Consider the following 15,525-nt stretch of genomic DNA (forward strand, 5'->3'; position numbering starts at 1 on the left):
CACGTTAAAAAAAGTTAGTGAACTGCAATTGCTTAAAAAAACATTAATTCAACTAATATATTATTGAAGCATATAAAACAACTGATTCCAACGGGGGAAACAGGTTACTGCATGACAGCGGGAGATCTCGGTCGCCAGAGGGAGAAGGAAGTTGCATTATCAACTGAGAGATGAACACCACGTAGCAGCAGTTGTGTTAGAATCTTTACTCTGCGTTAGTGACCGGGAGATGGAAAGTTAATAAAAGGACAAAAGGTATATTGTTCAATATTTTAATCAGATAAACTCAAAGACACTCCAATTAATAATTTATTTACAAAGCTTGGTTTATCAACAAACTTCAAAGAAAAACTTTTCAATCAGTGCAATGTAAAACTGCTCTTTGTTTCAAACCATCAGCCGATAAGATCAAGTAACAAAAGTTAAATAGTACTGGGGGAGTCCTGACCTGCCCCAGCTGGGGCACGGGTTCCCTCACACATTGGCACCCAGGGGAGCACTCCCAGTCCCCCTCATATTTCCCCGCAGTCCACTCCCTCTTGCATACACCCTCATCAAGTCCCCTCTGATCTCTTTCTACCTCCACCTGCACTAAGGGGCAATTTACGGCAATCATTCAGCTCCCCAGCTCCTCGATGGGATGCGAGAGGAACCCAGGGGAGCTGGGAAATCCGGGCACCAGGAGGAGGTGGGAAAGTCCGTGCAGAATGCGGATCTCTGGGGGCCGCGGGGCAGCTTCACGACCAGCTGCCTAGCCCTGCCATCTGTGACTGCTCCCCACTACCTTTCCTAATGAACGGTAAACCAAGTCGAGCATCTAACTGATCCAGAGGAGGTGGGAGGGGAAACCCGGTTTGACCACTGGCTTTTCATTCACCCTCTTCCGCCCTCCCTTCAGAGAAGCCCTCACAAGGCCTCCCGTCGCCCCACGAGAGGAAGGATGTGGGTGCAGAAGAGGTTTACCAGGATGCTGCCTGGTTTAGAGGGCATGCGCTATCACGAGAGGCTGGGTAAACTTGGGTTGTTTTCTCTGCAGTGACGGTGGCTGAGGGGAGATCTGACAGAGGTTTATAAGATGATGAGAAGCATAGACAGAGTGGACAGAGAGTATCTGTTCCCCAGGGTTGAGATGTCTAATATCAGGGGCCATGCAATAAAAGGGGGGGAGGGGAGTTTCAAGGGGTAAGTTTTTTACTCAGAGAGTGGTGGATGTGCTGCCTGGTATTGTGGTAGAGGCAAATACATTAGAGGCTTTTAAGAGTCGTTTGGATAGGCACATGGATGTGAGGAAGATGGAGGGATAGGGACATGGTGTAGGTAGGAGGGATTAGCGTTTGGGTGTTTTTGATCTGCTTTTTAGCTGGTTCAGCACAACACTGCAGGCCAAATGGCCTGTTTCTGTGCTGTGTTCTTCGATGTTCTATGCCCAAAGGTAATTATAATAGTTAACATTGGCAGGACTAAGATTCGTCAGTGTGTTCCCTCCGCAATGGCCCATGGGAGATGTGTGCTCCCTGGCCAACGGGGCACTCTCATCAGCAGGGAGGTGTAACCTGACTGGTGATGACGGGCAAGAAGTGATGGGGAATGGAAAGCCCAACATGACTGTAACGACAACCAGATCACCACCCCGTTAGTAACTGGTCAAGGAATGGACACTAACCAGACATCGTGGGAGGACTGCTCCCTTCTTCAAACTGGGGGCCGTGGCATTTATATCCACCCGGGCTGGCAGGTGGAGCTTAGGGGTAAGGAGTTCTGTTTTTAAAAAAACATGGCACTTCCAAATAGTGTACCGCTCGCAGACAATAAAGCTCTTGATAATCCTGCTCCATCAAGGAACGAGAGCAGAAACTTTTCCAGACTATTGCCTTTTCATCTGAACAGTTTCAGTTCTATATTTCACACAGTACAAGGAGTGATTGATAAGATCATGGCCTGCGGTAGAAGGAGTCAATTTTCGAAAACCTAGCACATTTATTTTTCCTACACTTACACACTTAGTCCAGCGGTCGTGGAGCATACGGATCCCTTCTTTGTAGAGGTCACCGTCTTGGACCTCCAGAAGCGGTCCACAGCAGGAGTGATTGATAAGTTCGTGGCCTAAGGTAGAAGGAGATAAGTTTTAATTCAAACTTTCTGCATTTTCACTCAAAGAGCTGAACTGCACGTGCATGTAACGAGAGCTGTGTAATTCATCTCCTTCTACCTCAGGCCACAAACTTATCAATCACCCCTGCTGTGGACCACTTCTGGAGGTCCAAGACACCGACTTCTACAAAGAAGGGATCTGTATGCTCCACGACTGCTGGACTAAGTGTGTACATGTAGGAGGGGACTATGTTGAAAAATAAATGTGCTAGGCTTTCTAAAATTGACCCCTTCTACCTTAGGCTACGAACTTATCAATCACCCCTCGAAATATAACAACTTTTCCAGTGAAGCCGGCCAGTTTAAACGGAGCACAGGAAAAGGGTCCTGCTAAGCTTCCAGATTTTCTCAACAAGAGCCCCAGGTACTACCAGCAAACCCAGCCGTGCTCTGGACCGCCCTGAGGTCAGACTCCGGCCGGAAGGCCGCCCTCGCTCTGCGGACTAGCACTGAGCGTTCCCCAACAATCAGGAGTCTCTCTGCACGGGGAGCAGCAGCCTGGTTCACACAAGACACGACACACACACACACACACACACACACACACACACACACACACAGCTGCTGCGGGGCTCCGTGGAGTCAGGCAGCATCTGCAGAGGCAAGAGAGCAGTCAGCATTTCCGGTTCAAGAATGAATCAGGGCTTTGGTTGTGGTACCTCGTCACTGGGTTTGGGGGCTTGTGTGCCTCAGGGACCCAGGGAGCTATGTTGGCGGGGGTCAGGGCTTCATGCTTTGGCTCTTGGTGGGGTCACCCATAACAAACAGGTCAAAGGGTAGAGGACAGACTAACAGTGGTCCACCGGTCCTCCAGGTTTGGGGGTTCAGCTCAGGGCTAACAACCCTGACTGGTCAAACACAACTGTTACGGTGACAGCAATGAAGAATCATTCTACATCTGAGTGGCCAAGGTCAGACAGGGATGAAGGGCCTCCTCTGCTGTCCCTAAATGCCAGTGGTATGAGGGGCAGCAAATTAGTAAAGGGTTTAATCATCTCCAAATCCAGAGCTGGGTTAATCCCACCATGTCAGATGGTGCTGAATTTGAAATCTGGAATTTGAAAGTCTAACGTTATCCACAAAAACCACAGTGGACTGTCCTAAAGACCCTTCTAATATCGGTAGGGTAGGTCACCTGCCACCCCCGCCCGGTCTACGTGCGAAGCCAGACGCCCAGCAACGTCTGCTGCACTGATCGGCCTGGCAAGTTATTCAGTTGTCATTAACCACCAGAACAGACGCTCAAACAGGCAGCTCCACGGCCACCTTCGAGGGGGACATTAAACGCCGGTTCAACTAGCAAAGCCCAGGTACCTTGACTTGGCTCTTAAAAATGCCACTGTCCCTTTGCCTTTTCTGAGTGTCCGTCAGCCACCGCTTTCCTACTCGACCTACCACGTTCTTGACTCAGCACGTCAACCGTCCCAATTCCTACCACGGACACCGCTCGACCTGCTAAGTCCCCAAAGTCCACATGGAGGGCTTGACCCAAAACGTTGGGTGTCCATTTCTCTCCGTGGACGCTGCCCGACCCGGCGAATCCTTCTGGAAGTTTCGCCTGCGCTCCAGATCTCAACGTCCGGGGCCCCTGCCCGAAGGCAGTGTCCTTGGCAATTCCCCTTTGGCATCAATTCTTGCTCTTGGAGCCAAACCTGCCCACCCTCCCGTGTAGCTTCCTGGACCAGCAGCTGTTGGCGTGGGCAACCATGTCCTTCTTGAGCCGGAACTTCTGGCCACAGACGCCGCAGGAGTACAGGTGGCTTTCCAGGTGTTGCTGCAGGTCGCCCTTGCTGCCCACGATCTCGAAGCAGACCTGGCAGACGGCCTGGCCCGGCAACAGGTGCGAGGCCAGGTGCCGCAGGTGTGCGTGCTTGCGTCGGCTGCGGTACCCGCATATGGTGCACCCGAAGCGGGCGCCCCCCACCACGCCCTCCGCACGGCCGGCCAGCTGCATCCGCAGCTCCCAGGGGAAGGCCCGCGCGTAGGCCGGGCAGGCCAGCCGCTCGCTCAGGCCGCGAGCCGCCGCCAGCTCCCCCGGGCCCTGCACCAGCTTGGGCGCCGGCTGTGGCCTCTCGGCCTCCTGCAGCAGGGCGGAAGGGGCGGCCGCTGGCTCCTCGCCTTCCTTGCTCCTCCTCTTAAGCCGTTTCTTCTTGCAGCTCCGACCCCAGCTCCGCTCCTCGGCCAGGCAGCACCCCTCACAGGCCTGGCACGACCAGGCCTTGCCCCTGCGCCGGGCCGCTTGACAGGGGCTGCGGCCGAGCCCCAGGGACGAGAGGGAGGCCTCGCTAGGCCCGCCGCCTCCTGCTTCTTCCTCGCTTGGTTCTGACCGGCCTGAGCCCTCGCCGTCACCCTCTAGGCTGCTCTCAGTGCTGCTGAAGGAGTCGTCGGTGGCATTCTCCAGGACCAGGTCATCATCGCCAGGGAAGCGCACCTCACCCTCCTCCAGTTCATAGTCCTCACCCTCGGGGGCCCAGGGCCTGCAGCCTCCCTCCTCGGCCTCCGCGTGCCCTCCCTCACGAGGCCTGCCATCCAGGCTGGGCCTCTCGGCCTCCTCCTCCTCCCGCTTGATGGCAGGCTCGTGCTGGAATGGGCCACTGCAGCAGCTGCTGAGATGATCCTGCAGCCTCTGGGCCCGCTCGAAGGCCAGGCCGCAGAGCGGGCAGAAGAAAGGACACTCGGCCTGCGGCCGCGGGTGTTCCTTGTCAGCGTGCGGCTGCTCCTCCTCCACAGATCCCAGGCCGGCCCGTTGGTCCGACGCCTCTTCGGGGTTTTCCGCCTTGACCGCCACCGGGACCTGGGAGCACGTGGCTGTCCCCAAGCTCACGCTGGCAGGCCCCAGGCTCTCGTTGGTAGGCCCCAGGCTCTCGTTGGCAGGCCCCAGGCTCTCGTTGGCAGGCCCCAGGCTCTCGCTGGCTGCCCGCTCCGGGTATAGCTGCACACCAAAGACCAGCGGCTTGGTCGAGGCCAGGAGCGAGGCCTCCTCAGCATTCCGATCCCCTGGCGGCAGGAAGCGGCCCGCGTTGTAGAGCTTGAGGAACCTGAGGGAGGCGTGGAAGCGCTCGGGGTCGGCCGGCGGCGACCCCAGGCGGCCGGTGTACATCAGCTGCAGGATCAGGTCGAAGTGGTCGGGGCTGACGGCCTGAGGGCTGAGGGCCACCAGCGAAGACTCCGCCGGCTGGTTGACGAAGAGCTTGTGGAAGTACGAGCTGCAGGCCGCCAGCACCACCCGGTGAGCCCGGAACCGCACGTCACCCACCGCGATGGAGCAGTCACAGAGGAAGCCGTACTCGAGCTGTGAGCAGAGCTGCTGGAGGACGTGCTCACTGTGGCTGCTCATTCCCTGCAACAGAGCAGAGGGCCGGGGTTAGTGAGGGGGCGGGTGGCCTGGCCTGGCCCCGGCCGGAGGGGTCCCAGGCCTTGTGGGCCTTTCACTCCCAACCCTTCAACCCCTCCTACTTCATCAACCTCAAACACTCCTCCCACACTGCCACCACTCCCTCAATACTCCAACTCCCACCCCTCAAACGCTCCCCAATCCACCCACCCCTCACCCTATCCCTCCCTCGACAACTCCCACCCCTCAAACCCTCCCCAATCCACCCACCCCTCACCCTATCCCTCCCTCGACAACTCCCACCCCTCAAACCCTCCCCAATCCACCCACCCCTCACCCTATCCCTCCCTCGACAACTCCCACCCCTCAAACCCTCCCCAATCCACCCACCCCTCACCCTATCCCTCCCTCGACAACTCCCACCCCTCACCCTCCCTATGAACCGCACCATCCAGCAACCCACTATTTAAACCTAGTCCAGTCACAGGGCAATTTACAATGACCAATTAACCTCCAACCGGTACGTCTTCAGACTGTGGGAGGAAACCAGAGCACCCGGAGGAAACCCACGCGGTCACAGGGAGAACGTACAAACTCTTCACAGAGGACGCTGGAATTGAGCTGCCAGACTCCAAAATGCCCCTCACGTAAACCGCAACGCCGCTAATAGTGAGCAGAATTCTATTTATTTACTGAGATACAGGCCCGATGGGCCTCACTGCCCAGCAACCTACCGATTTAACCCTAGCCTGCCCACGGGACAATTTACAATGACCACTTAACTGAGCACCGGTACATCTTCGGCCTGTGGGAGGAAACCCATGTGGTCACCGGGAGAACACACAAACTCCTTATGGAGGATGCTGGAATTCAACTTCCAAACTCCAATGCCCCTTACATGAACCACTATGCTACACTGGCACTCAGCTTTATTGGTGTACCTGCATATCCCAACAGCCCTGGGCCCTGGTGTCTTCAATAGGATCCCAGTATCCATGGGCCCCTGGTGTCTTCAATAGGATCCCAACAGCCCTGGGCCCTGGTGTCTTCAATAGGATCCCAGTATCCATGGGCCCCTGGTGTCTTCAATAGGATCCCAACAGCCCTGGGCCCTGGTGTCTTCAATAGGATCCCAGTATCCATGGGCCCCTGGTGTCGTCAATAGGATCCCAACAGCCCAGGGCCCCTCGTGTCTTCAATAGGATCCCAACACCCCTGGGCCCTGGTGTCTTCAATAGGATCCCAACACCCCTGGGCCCTGGTGTCTTCAATAGGATCCCAACACCCCTGGGCCCTGGTGTCTTCAATAGCATCCCAACACCCCTGGGCCCTGGTGTCTTCAATAGGATCCCAACACCCCTGGGCCCTACTGTCTTCAACAGGATCCCACCTCCCCAAGCCCCTAGTGTCTTCAATAGGATCCCAGTATCCATGGGCCCCTGGTGTCTTCAATAGGATCCCAACACCCCTGGGCCCTACTGTCTTCAACAGGATCCCACCTCCCCAAGCCCCTAGTGTCTTCAATAGGATCCCAGTATCCATGGGCCCCTGGTGTCTTCAATAGGATCCCAACAGCCCGGGGCCCCTAATATCTTCAATAAAATCTCAACATCCCCCGGCCCCTACTGTTTTCAATAGGATCCCGACATTCCCAATCCCCTAATGTCTTAAATAGGATCCCAACATCTTCGGGCCCCTAATATCTTCAATAGGATCCCAACATCCCCAGGCCCCTCGTGTCTTCAATAGGATCCCAACATGCCTGGGCCCTACTGTCTTCAACAGGATCCCACCTCCCCAAGCCCCTAGTGTCTTCAATAAGATCCCAGCATCCATGGGCCCCTGGTGTCTTCAATAGGATCCCAACACCCCCCGGCCCTGGTGACTTCAAAAGGTTCCTAACTCACCCATATTGATGACATTAACAAACAAAAGGCTTTGGTGGTTACGGCCGCACAGTGGCGTAGCCGTACGTGTGACGATCTGCAGAGACAACCGTTAGGCTTTATTTCTGCTGGAGGGTCTCAGCCAGTCAGGCAGCAGTTATGGGACTGAACAAACCATCAACGTTTCGGGACCCGACCATTCCTTGAACTAGTAAACGTACTTTGAACTTCGTCAGGACTGGAAAGGAAGGGGGAAGACAACAGAATAAACCGCCGCACTCTGTAAGGAGTTCGTACATTGTCCCCGTGACTGTGCTGGTTTCCTCCGGGTGCTCTGGTTTCCTCCCACAGTCCAGAAAGCTGCCGGTTAAGGTTAGCGAGTTGTGGTGACACATGCCGGCTGCCCTCCCAGCACCTCCTCGGATTGTGTTGGTTGTTGACACAAGCGACTCATTTCTCTGTGTGTTTCGATGGGCGTGATAAAGCAAATCTGTTTTTAAAAATGCTGAATGCACAGCAGGTCAGATAAGACTGTGCAAAGTGAAACAGAGTAAACTTCGATTCAGTTCACTTTGTTTCAACGTGCACTCGAAAGATAAATTTCAGCCTTGAAACATTGACTCTGCTTCTCTGTGCCCACAGGATTCTAACCTGCCGGGTGTTTCTCCCACTTTCCGTTTTTCATTTCAGAGCTCCAGCGCCCAGATTTAATTTCTCTTCTGATCAAAATTCACCACATTAAGCAGCCCCAGTTGCAGATCTCCTCCAAGGGGAGCACAACCTTGTCGTAGGGTTTGGAAGCTTGTGTGCCTCAGTGACCCGGAGAGCTGTGTTGGCTGGGGTCAGGACTTCATGCTTTGGCTCTTGGTGGGGTCTCCCATGACAAACAGGTCAAAGGGTAGAGGCCAGACTGAGAGTGTCCACCGGTCCTCCAGGTTCGGGGGTTCAGCGCAAGACTAACTACACTGACTGGTCAAACAAAACTGTTTTTGGAAACAGCAATGAAGAATCTTTCTACATCTGAGTGTGACGGTATTCCTGAGTCTCCACCCGGGACTTGCACGTCTGACAGGAGTGAAAACTGAGAGGTGCTACTGACACGATGAAGGAAGCCCCGAACACCGCCAGAGATGGAGGACATTCATTTCTGCCCGAAACGCCAGCGGTGTAACGGGCAGGTTGCAATTCTGAGAGGAAAGACAGAGGATAACTAACTGCGATCTGGAATCTACTCTTAATTGAGTGCAGGAATCAGACTCACAAAAGCAAGAGTCAGATCAAAACGCTGGGCTGGGAACTTGGAACTTGCACAGGAAAACTGCACGTCTTGGAACTAACTGGACCACATTCTTGATACAATAAACTGAAAGGCCAATTACTGATCTGCATCACACTGCAACTCTTTGCAAGTGGTGACACAGAGTCATACAGCCAGAAACTGGCCCTTCGGCCCATCAGATCGGTGTGGGCCATCGCCGACCCGGGTTCAATTCCTGCCGCTGTCTGTAAGGAGTATGTCTGTTCTCTCGGTAGTTTCATTCCACAGCCCAAAGGCGTACCGGTTGGTAGGTTAATTGGTCACTGTAAGTTGTCCCGTGGTTAGGCTGGGATTAAATCGGGGGGGGGGGGGAGTTGCTGGGTGGTGTGGTTCAAAGGGCTGGAAGGGCTTGTTCTGTGCTGTATTGCAATAAAAAATAAAAGACGTAGGTGAAATGGTCAATATAAATTGCCCGGTGATTAGGCTAGGGTGAAATCAGGGTCAGTGCAGCTCATTAATTCCAGATTTACAATTCCTCTCGCATCACACTCTGATCAATTCCACCAACAACCCCACCCGCCCCCCACATTCTACGCTTCACCCAGGGACAATTTACAACAGTTAACTAGCCCGCCTCTGGGACGAGCAAGAAAAAGCAGAGAACCCGCTGGAAACCACACAGTCAAAGGGGGGGAACGTGCAAACTCTGCACAGACAGCATGAGGTGAGCAGGGAAGCCGGGTCCCTGACGCTGCCGAGGGGACAGACGATGTTCATAGCAGGAAACAGGCCCTTCGGCCCCACTGGACCATCCTAACCAAAATGTTTATCTCCCACGTCCTCCCACGATTTCCCATCCACTTTCTAAATGACTTTTGAACAGTGTAATCGCACACACCCTCTACCCCTTCCTCTGGCAGTCCAATCAAAATGGCCACCACCCTCAGTGTGGAAAAAGCTGCCTCTCATGCCCAATTTAAATCCTTCCCCTCTAATCTTCAACCTCAGGTTGAATTATCATTCATGAATGCAGCCAAATGGGACAGTGTTACCCCGGGGCCAAGGTGCAAAACACAGTACCGACAGTCGCACACAGCACAAGGCGCACGTACGAAGGCAGTAAACATACTGACCGACAGGAAAAAGATGTCAGTCCAAGTCCCTGAGTTCATGAAGGTTGCAGCAGTCTGCCATCACAGTACAGCTTGCCTTCTGCCGAGCGAACACTGGGGGGCAGCACCAGCTCCAACGCCTGTCCCCTGGACAGGCGACACCACAGCCCAAGGCCCAGCCATGGAGGCCACACAACTCCCCCGCTGTCCGCACAGCGCGGGCAAGACAGCGGTTAAAATCGTCACACGGGAAAAGAACACAGTCTGAGTCCCTCACCACCCCCCCCCCCTGGACGGCTGCAAACAGGCAACATCATGGCTCAAGGCCTTGTTCTCACTACGACCAACGCCTCCCAGCCCCTCCGCAGTCCGCCGATCAGCCAGGTGACCGGACTTGCAGCACCGCACATTGCCAGCGCCCAACCCTGGGACAGTGACTACGACAATCACTTGCTTAAACCTTTGCCTTCCAGTTTCGGGGTGGGGGGGGGAATACCTCGACTATCTACCCTGTCTATGCCACAAGCGTTCTGCAGATGCTGGAAATTTTGAGCAGCACACAGACAAAAATGCTGGAGGAACTCAACAGGTCAGGCAGCATCCGAGGAGGGGAATAAACCGTCAACATTTTGGGCATCGGCCTGAAACGCTGCCTGTTCATTTCCCTCCGCGGACGCTGCCTGACCTGCTGAGCTCCTCCGGGATAGGGGAGGGGGCGGGGGAGAAGGGTGGGTGGGGGTGTGTGTGTGTGTGTGTGTGTGTGTGTGTGTGTGTGTGTGTGTGTGTTGCGCGATCTATGCCCCACGTGGTTTTATAAACCTCACAGGGGTTCCGAGCTTGGGGTCCACAGACCCCTCAAATAACGGTGGACGGTGGGGTCTTCAGCATAAAAAAGGTCGGGAACCCCTGCAGGTCACCCCTCAGCCTCCTTCACTCCAGGGAAATAAAAGTTCCAGCCTACCCTACCTTTCCTCATAACCAGAATCCTCAGATCCCACCAAGGTGCCCGCAGATCCTGTCTGCACTCTCTCCAGCGTAATCGCATCCTTCCTATCGCCCGGCGGCAGGAACCGCACTCGGTATTCCAAATACTTCCGAAGTATTTCTTCGGGTATATGGCAATACACAGCAGGATCCCATGAAGCCAGTTACCGCGGGAGGGAGGCAAGCAGCCGTTCAAGACGCAGACCGTTTTCGCAATCGGGCGTGGGCTCCGAGCAGGCCTTGGCTGGAGGGCACGGCTCAAAGCAGATTTATTATCCACATACACTCGGGCGGCTCGGCAGCACAGCGGTTCAATTCCCACCTCTGTCTGTCAGGAGTCTGTACGTTCTCCCCGTGACCGCGTGGGTTTCCTCCCACAGTCCAAAGACACACCAGCTGGTAGGTTAATTGCCCTGTGATTAGGCTAGGATTCAATCAGGGGTTGCTTGGCTCAAAAGCTATACTCTGTGCTGTATCTCAGAAACTAAGTTAAATAATTATGTCAACCCCGAGATTTATTTTCTTGCGGGCATACTCAACAAGTCCAATGGAGTATGATTGAGTATTATTATTATGATTGCTACTGTGTGGTAACCGGAATCTCTGGAGCAGAAGGCCCCGAAATCCTCGGCTTTGCGTGTTTCAGCGGCCGGGGAGAGGTCGATGGCTCTCGGAAGTCTGTATCGGAGAGGCTGGTCGGAAGCTCGGAGTTTTCGGACGGATGGACTCAGGGTCAGCTGTGGTCGGCTGCTTCCAAGGTATCGGCAAGTTGACGGTGCCTGGAGGTTTATGGCAGGGAGTTTCTCCCTTTTGCTGCCTGCTATCGGGGACTCGGGAGTCAATCGACTCGGGGACTTTTGAGACTTTTTTTACTGTGCCCATGGTTTGTTCTTCATCAAATTATGGTATTGCTTTGCACTGTTGTAACTATATGTTATAATTATGTGGTTCTGTCAGTGTTAGTCTTTGGTCTGTCCTGTTTTCTGTGATATCACTCTGGAGAAACATTGTATCATTTCTTAATGCATGTATGCATTTCTAAATGACAATAAAAGAGGACTGAGTGTTCTCATAATCTAAATAATACAATCAATGAGAGACCGCACCAACAGGGCAGACAACCGGTGTGCAAATACAAAAAGAAAAAAACAGAAATAATAATAAATAAATTAGCAATAAATATCGAGAACATGAGACAAAGAGATCTTACATTGTGGGAACAATTCGATGATGAAGTTATCCCCTCTGGTTCAAAATGCTGGTGGGAAAAGGACGAGGGAGTGGGCAGACACTCTGGAACTTGCATTGTTAGGGTGGGGGGGGGTGAGAATAAAGGGAAAGGAGGAAACGAGAGGATTGAATAAAGGAGCAGATTAGGTTACCACCCCTGATGGCATAGAGTCACAGAAAAGTACAGTGTAGAAAGGGGCCCTTCAGCCCATCTAGTCTGTGCCAAACCACTTAAGCTGCCTATTCCCGTCAACCTGCACAGGGCCCATACCCTCCATAACCCTCCCATCCATCCACACAGCAGTGCTAGAAAATTTGTGAACCCAGTAGAACTTCCTCTACTTCTGCATAAATATTACTTAAAATGTGATCGGATCTTCACGTAAAATTCCTCCAAGCCCATGTGCAGGACTGATCAACAGTTACCGGAAATGTCTCGCTGCTGTACAAGGGGGTCACGCCAGTTACTGAAAGCAAAGGTTCACAGACTTTTTCCAACAAATACATGTAATATTGGATCATTTTTCTCAATAAATAAATGAACAAGTATAATGTTTTTGTGTTACTTATTTAATTGTGTTCTCTTTATTTAGTTTTAGGACATATGTGAAGATCTGATCACATTTTAGGTCATATTTATACAGAAAAAAAGAGAAAATTCTACAGGGTTCACAAACTTTCTTGCGCCACTGTCCCTGTCCAAACTTCTCTTAAACGGTGAAATCGACCCCGAAACCACCACTCGTGCTGGCAGCTCGTTCCACACTCTTCACCACCCTCAGAGTGAAGAAGTTTCCCCTCATCTTCCCCTTGAACATTTCACCTTTCACCACTAAACCACAACCTCTGGTTGTAGTTCCACCCAACCTCAGTGTTAAAAGCCTGCTTGCATTTACCCTGTCTATACCCCACATAATTTTGTACACCTCTATCAAACCTCCCCTCAATCTTCTATATTCTGAGCAATAAAGTCCTAACCTATCCAGTCTTTCCTTATAACTCAGGTCCTGCAGTTCCAGCAACATCCTTGTAAATTTTCTCTGCACTCTTTCAATCTTATTTACACTGTCCCTGTAGGTAGGTAACCAAAACTGCACACAGTACTCCAAATTAGGCCTCACCAACATGTTATACAACTTCAACATAACATCCCATCTCCTGTACTCAATACTTTGATTTATGCAGGCCAATGTGCCAAAAGCTTTCTTTACAACCCTATCTACCTGTGATGCGATTTTCAAAAAATGATGTACTTGTGTTCCCAGATCCCTTTGTTCTACCACATTCCTCAGTGTCTCGCTGTTCACTGTGTAAGACCCACCCTGGCTGGTCCCTCCAAAGTTCAACACCTCGCACTTGCCTGCATTAAATTCCACCTGCCAGTTTTCAGCCCATTTTTCCAGCTGGTCCAGATCTCTCCGCAAGCCATGACAGCCTTCTACACCCAGAAACTTGGTGTCATCTAGTTAACCACGTTATCAACCAGATCACTGATATAGATGACAAACAACAACAGGCCCAGCACCGATCCCCGTGGCACCCCACTAGTCAGAGAGGCTTCTCCCACAAAGCCAATCTCTAATCCAATTTACTACTTCACCCCGAAGGCTCAGCCTCCCATGTGTCACCTTGTGAAATGCCTTGCTAAAGTCCATGTAGACAACATCCACTGCCTGGCCTCCATCCACCTCCCCGAGAAAGCTCGCCAAGACGAGCCGAAGCATTCAACCACATCACCCAACTTCCGCATAACATCCCACCTCCCTGTATTCGGTACCTTTAATCCAGGAAGAGCATTGGGCCAGAAGCCTCCCGTCGACCCGGTCTCAACCCACCCAACCTCACGGTCAACCTACGCGCGGGTCGTCCACCCCCTCCGGCCTACAGGCCCATGTCGTGGGTCCGGCTGCTGCATTGGGAGAGGAGCATTCGCGGAGTTCAGCTCAGTCCCAACACGGGGCAGGACTCGGGACTCGGGACTCGGGACACGGGACACGGGACTCGGGACCCTTCGCAGACGGGGCGGCAACGCTGCCCACCGTGCACAGGGGGGTCTAACCCCCGGGCGGTTCGGCCCATCCACCCGATGCCCTCCCCCACCCCCAAACCCTCTGCAGCCTGCAGGCTGGCCCTCCCGACACCAATCTCCCCCCGCCCCGGCTCACCTCTCTCGGTATAAAGTCTCCCCCCTGTTGCAAACGGGGCGCAGCGACTTGCGACACTTTGAGTGACAGCCGCGGCGGCGCGTGCACCCGTTGCCAGGGCCTCGGGCTCCTCGCGGCTCCCCGCCGGCCGGGGGGGGGCGGGGATTCCCCCGTCCACATCCGGTCCGCAGCCGCCGCGGCGCACTCTGGTCATTGTAGTTTCACCGGTGCTCTCCTAGTGCAATCCAGAGTAAATTTCAGAATCTGAACAGGGTCTCATATCAACGGCGTGTGTCGTGGAATTTATTGACGCTGGATCAGCAGTACAATACGATACCTAATAACAGAGAGAAGAAGAAAACTGTGAATTACAGCGTGTGTGTATGTATATATATATAAAATGATGTAGCCAGTTACAATGCTCTCCACGGTAGAAATTTGTGTGTTTTTCGTGACATACCAAATCTCCTCATGTGCTAATGATATATAATTAAAATTAATTATCAAAATACATATATAGATAGATAGATATACTTTATTAATCCCGAGGGAAATTTGGTTTCGTTACAGCCGCACCAACCAAGAATAGAGCGTAAATATAGCAATACAAAAACCACAAACAATCAAATAACAAAATGCAAACTACACCAGATGGAAAATGTCCAGGACCAGTCTATTGGCTCAGGGTGTCTGACCCTCCACGGGAGGAGCTGCACGTTCGATGGCCACAGGCAGGAACGACCTCCCTTGCCACCCAGTGTTGTATCTCGGTGGAATGTGGCCGAAGTCCAACAGTAAAAAGTTCAATATCCAGTCTACAAACACGTTCCTCAGTCGTAATATGACCCGGATTGCACCATCTGTTGTTAACCAGATCAGTAAGCACCCAACTCCTTTACGCTTACCACTCTCAGTGCACTTCCGGTCAGCAGGAACGGTATTACCCACTGAACTCCTCTTCTCCAAAAGTCTCTGTTGTCTCGACCCGGTCCTCTTTCCTCGGCTTTGTGATTCCCCCTCTGCATCCTGTGTGTGTTTTCCTCCGGATTTCAGCAGGGGTGTCCGCCGCTCTGTTAGCTAAGCCGGCCGGGATTTGCTGGTCCCTGGAATACACAATGCGACCTTGCTTCTGTCCCGCGTGTCGGGATGTAACCATTTCCAGTGCTAAAAAAAACCAAATAAAACTCTCTCTACCAGCATGTTAGAGAGGGTGCAGCTTCGACGTGTTACCGCGAGAAAAAAAATACAAAAAATAACGTAAATTAAAAAGTAAGAATAGATCGGAACGGCTGTACCAGGCTGCATGCACGACCGGCGCATGCGCACTAATTTGTCACCATATACAACCATAAGATACATTTTCTAGTGGGCATACTCAGCAAATCTATAGAACAGTAACTATAAAAGCCTTAACAACAGGAATTCT

At 52.7% G+C, this 15,525-nt stretch overlaps 1 protein-coding gene across 4 annotated transcripts; it reads right to left on the minus strand.

The window, feature by feature from the left end:
- Positions 1-272: 272 nt before the first annotated feature.
- On the minus strand, positions 273-14,256 carry LOC134352614 (zinc finger and BTB domain-containing protein 1-like). Of its 4 annotated transcripts, none has more exons than XR_010019423.1 (3): positions 14,121-14,256; positions 3,547-5,491; positions 273-2,103 (listed from the first exon to the last, which is right to left on the minus strand). XR_010019423.1 is itself a non-coding variant. In XM_063059917.1 (3 exons), the coding sequence occupies exon 3, from the start codon at positions 5,486-5,488 to the stop codon at positions 3,779-3,781; it is 1,710 nt and encodes a 569-aa protein (XP_062915987.1). In that variant the 5' UTR covers positions 5,489-5,491; positions 11,936-12,024; positions 14,121-14,256; the 3' UTR covers positions 2,110-3,778. The 4 variants fall into 4 exon arrangements, 3 of the variants coding, with proteins under 3 accessions (XP_062915987.1, XP_062915986.1, XP_062915985.1); XM_063059917.1 differs by lacking the exon at positions 273-2,103 and adding an exon at positions 11,936-12,024 and having other exon boundaries at positions 2,110-5,491; XM_063059916.1 differs by lacking the exon at positions 273-2,103 and adding an exon at positions 13,733-13,864 and having other exon boundaries at positions 2,110-5,491.
- Positions 14,257-15,525: the final 1,269 nt, after the last annotated feature.

This window comes from Mobula hypostoma, chromosome 10, assembly GCF_963921235.1.
Source record: "Mobula hypostoma chromosome 10, sMobHyp1.1, whole genome shotgun sequence".
NCBI lineage: Eukaryota > Metazoa > Chordata > Chondrichthyes > Myliobatiformes > Myliobatidae > Mobula > Mobula hypostoma.

Excerpts from the sequence above, each read along its gene's own strand:
- LOC134352614 (XM_063059915.1), bottom strand. The coding sequence starts at position 5,488 with ATGAGCAGCCACAGTGAGCACGTCCTCCAGCAGCTCTGCTCACAGCTC.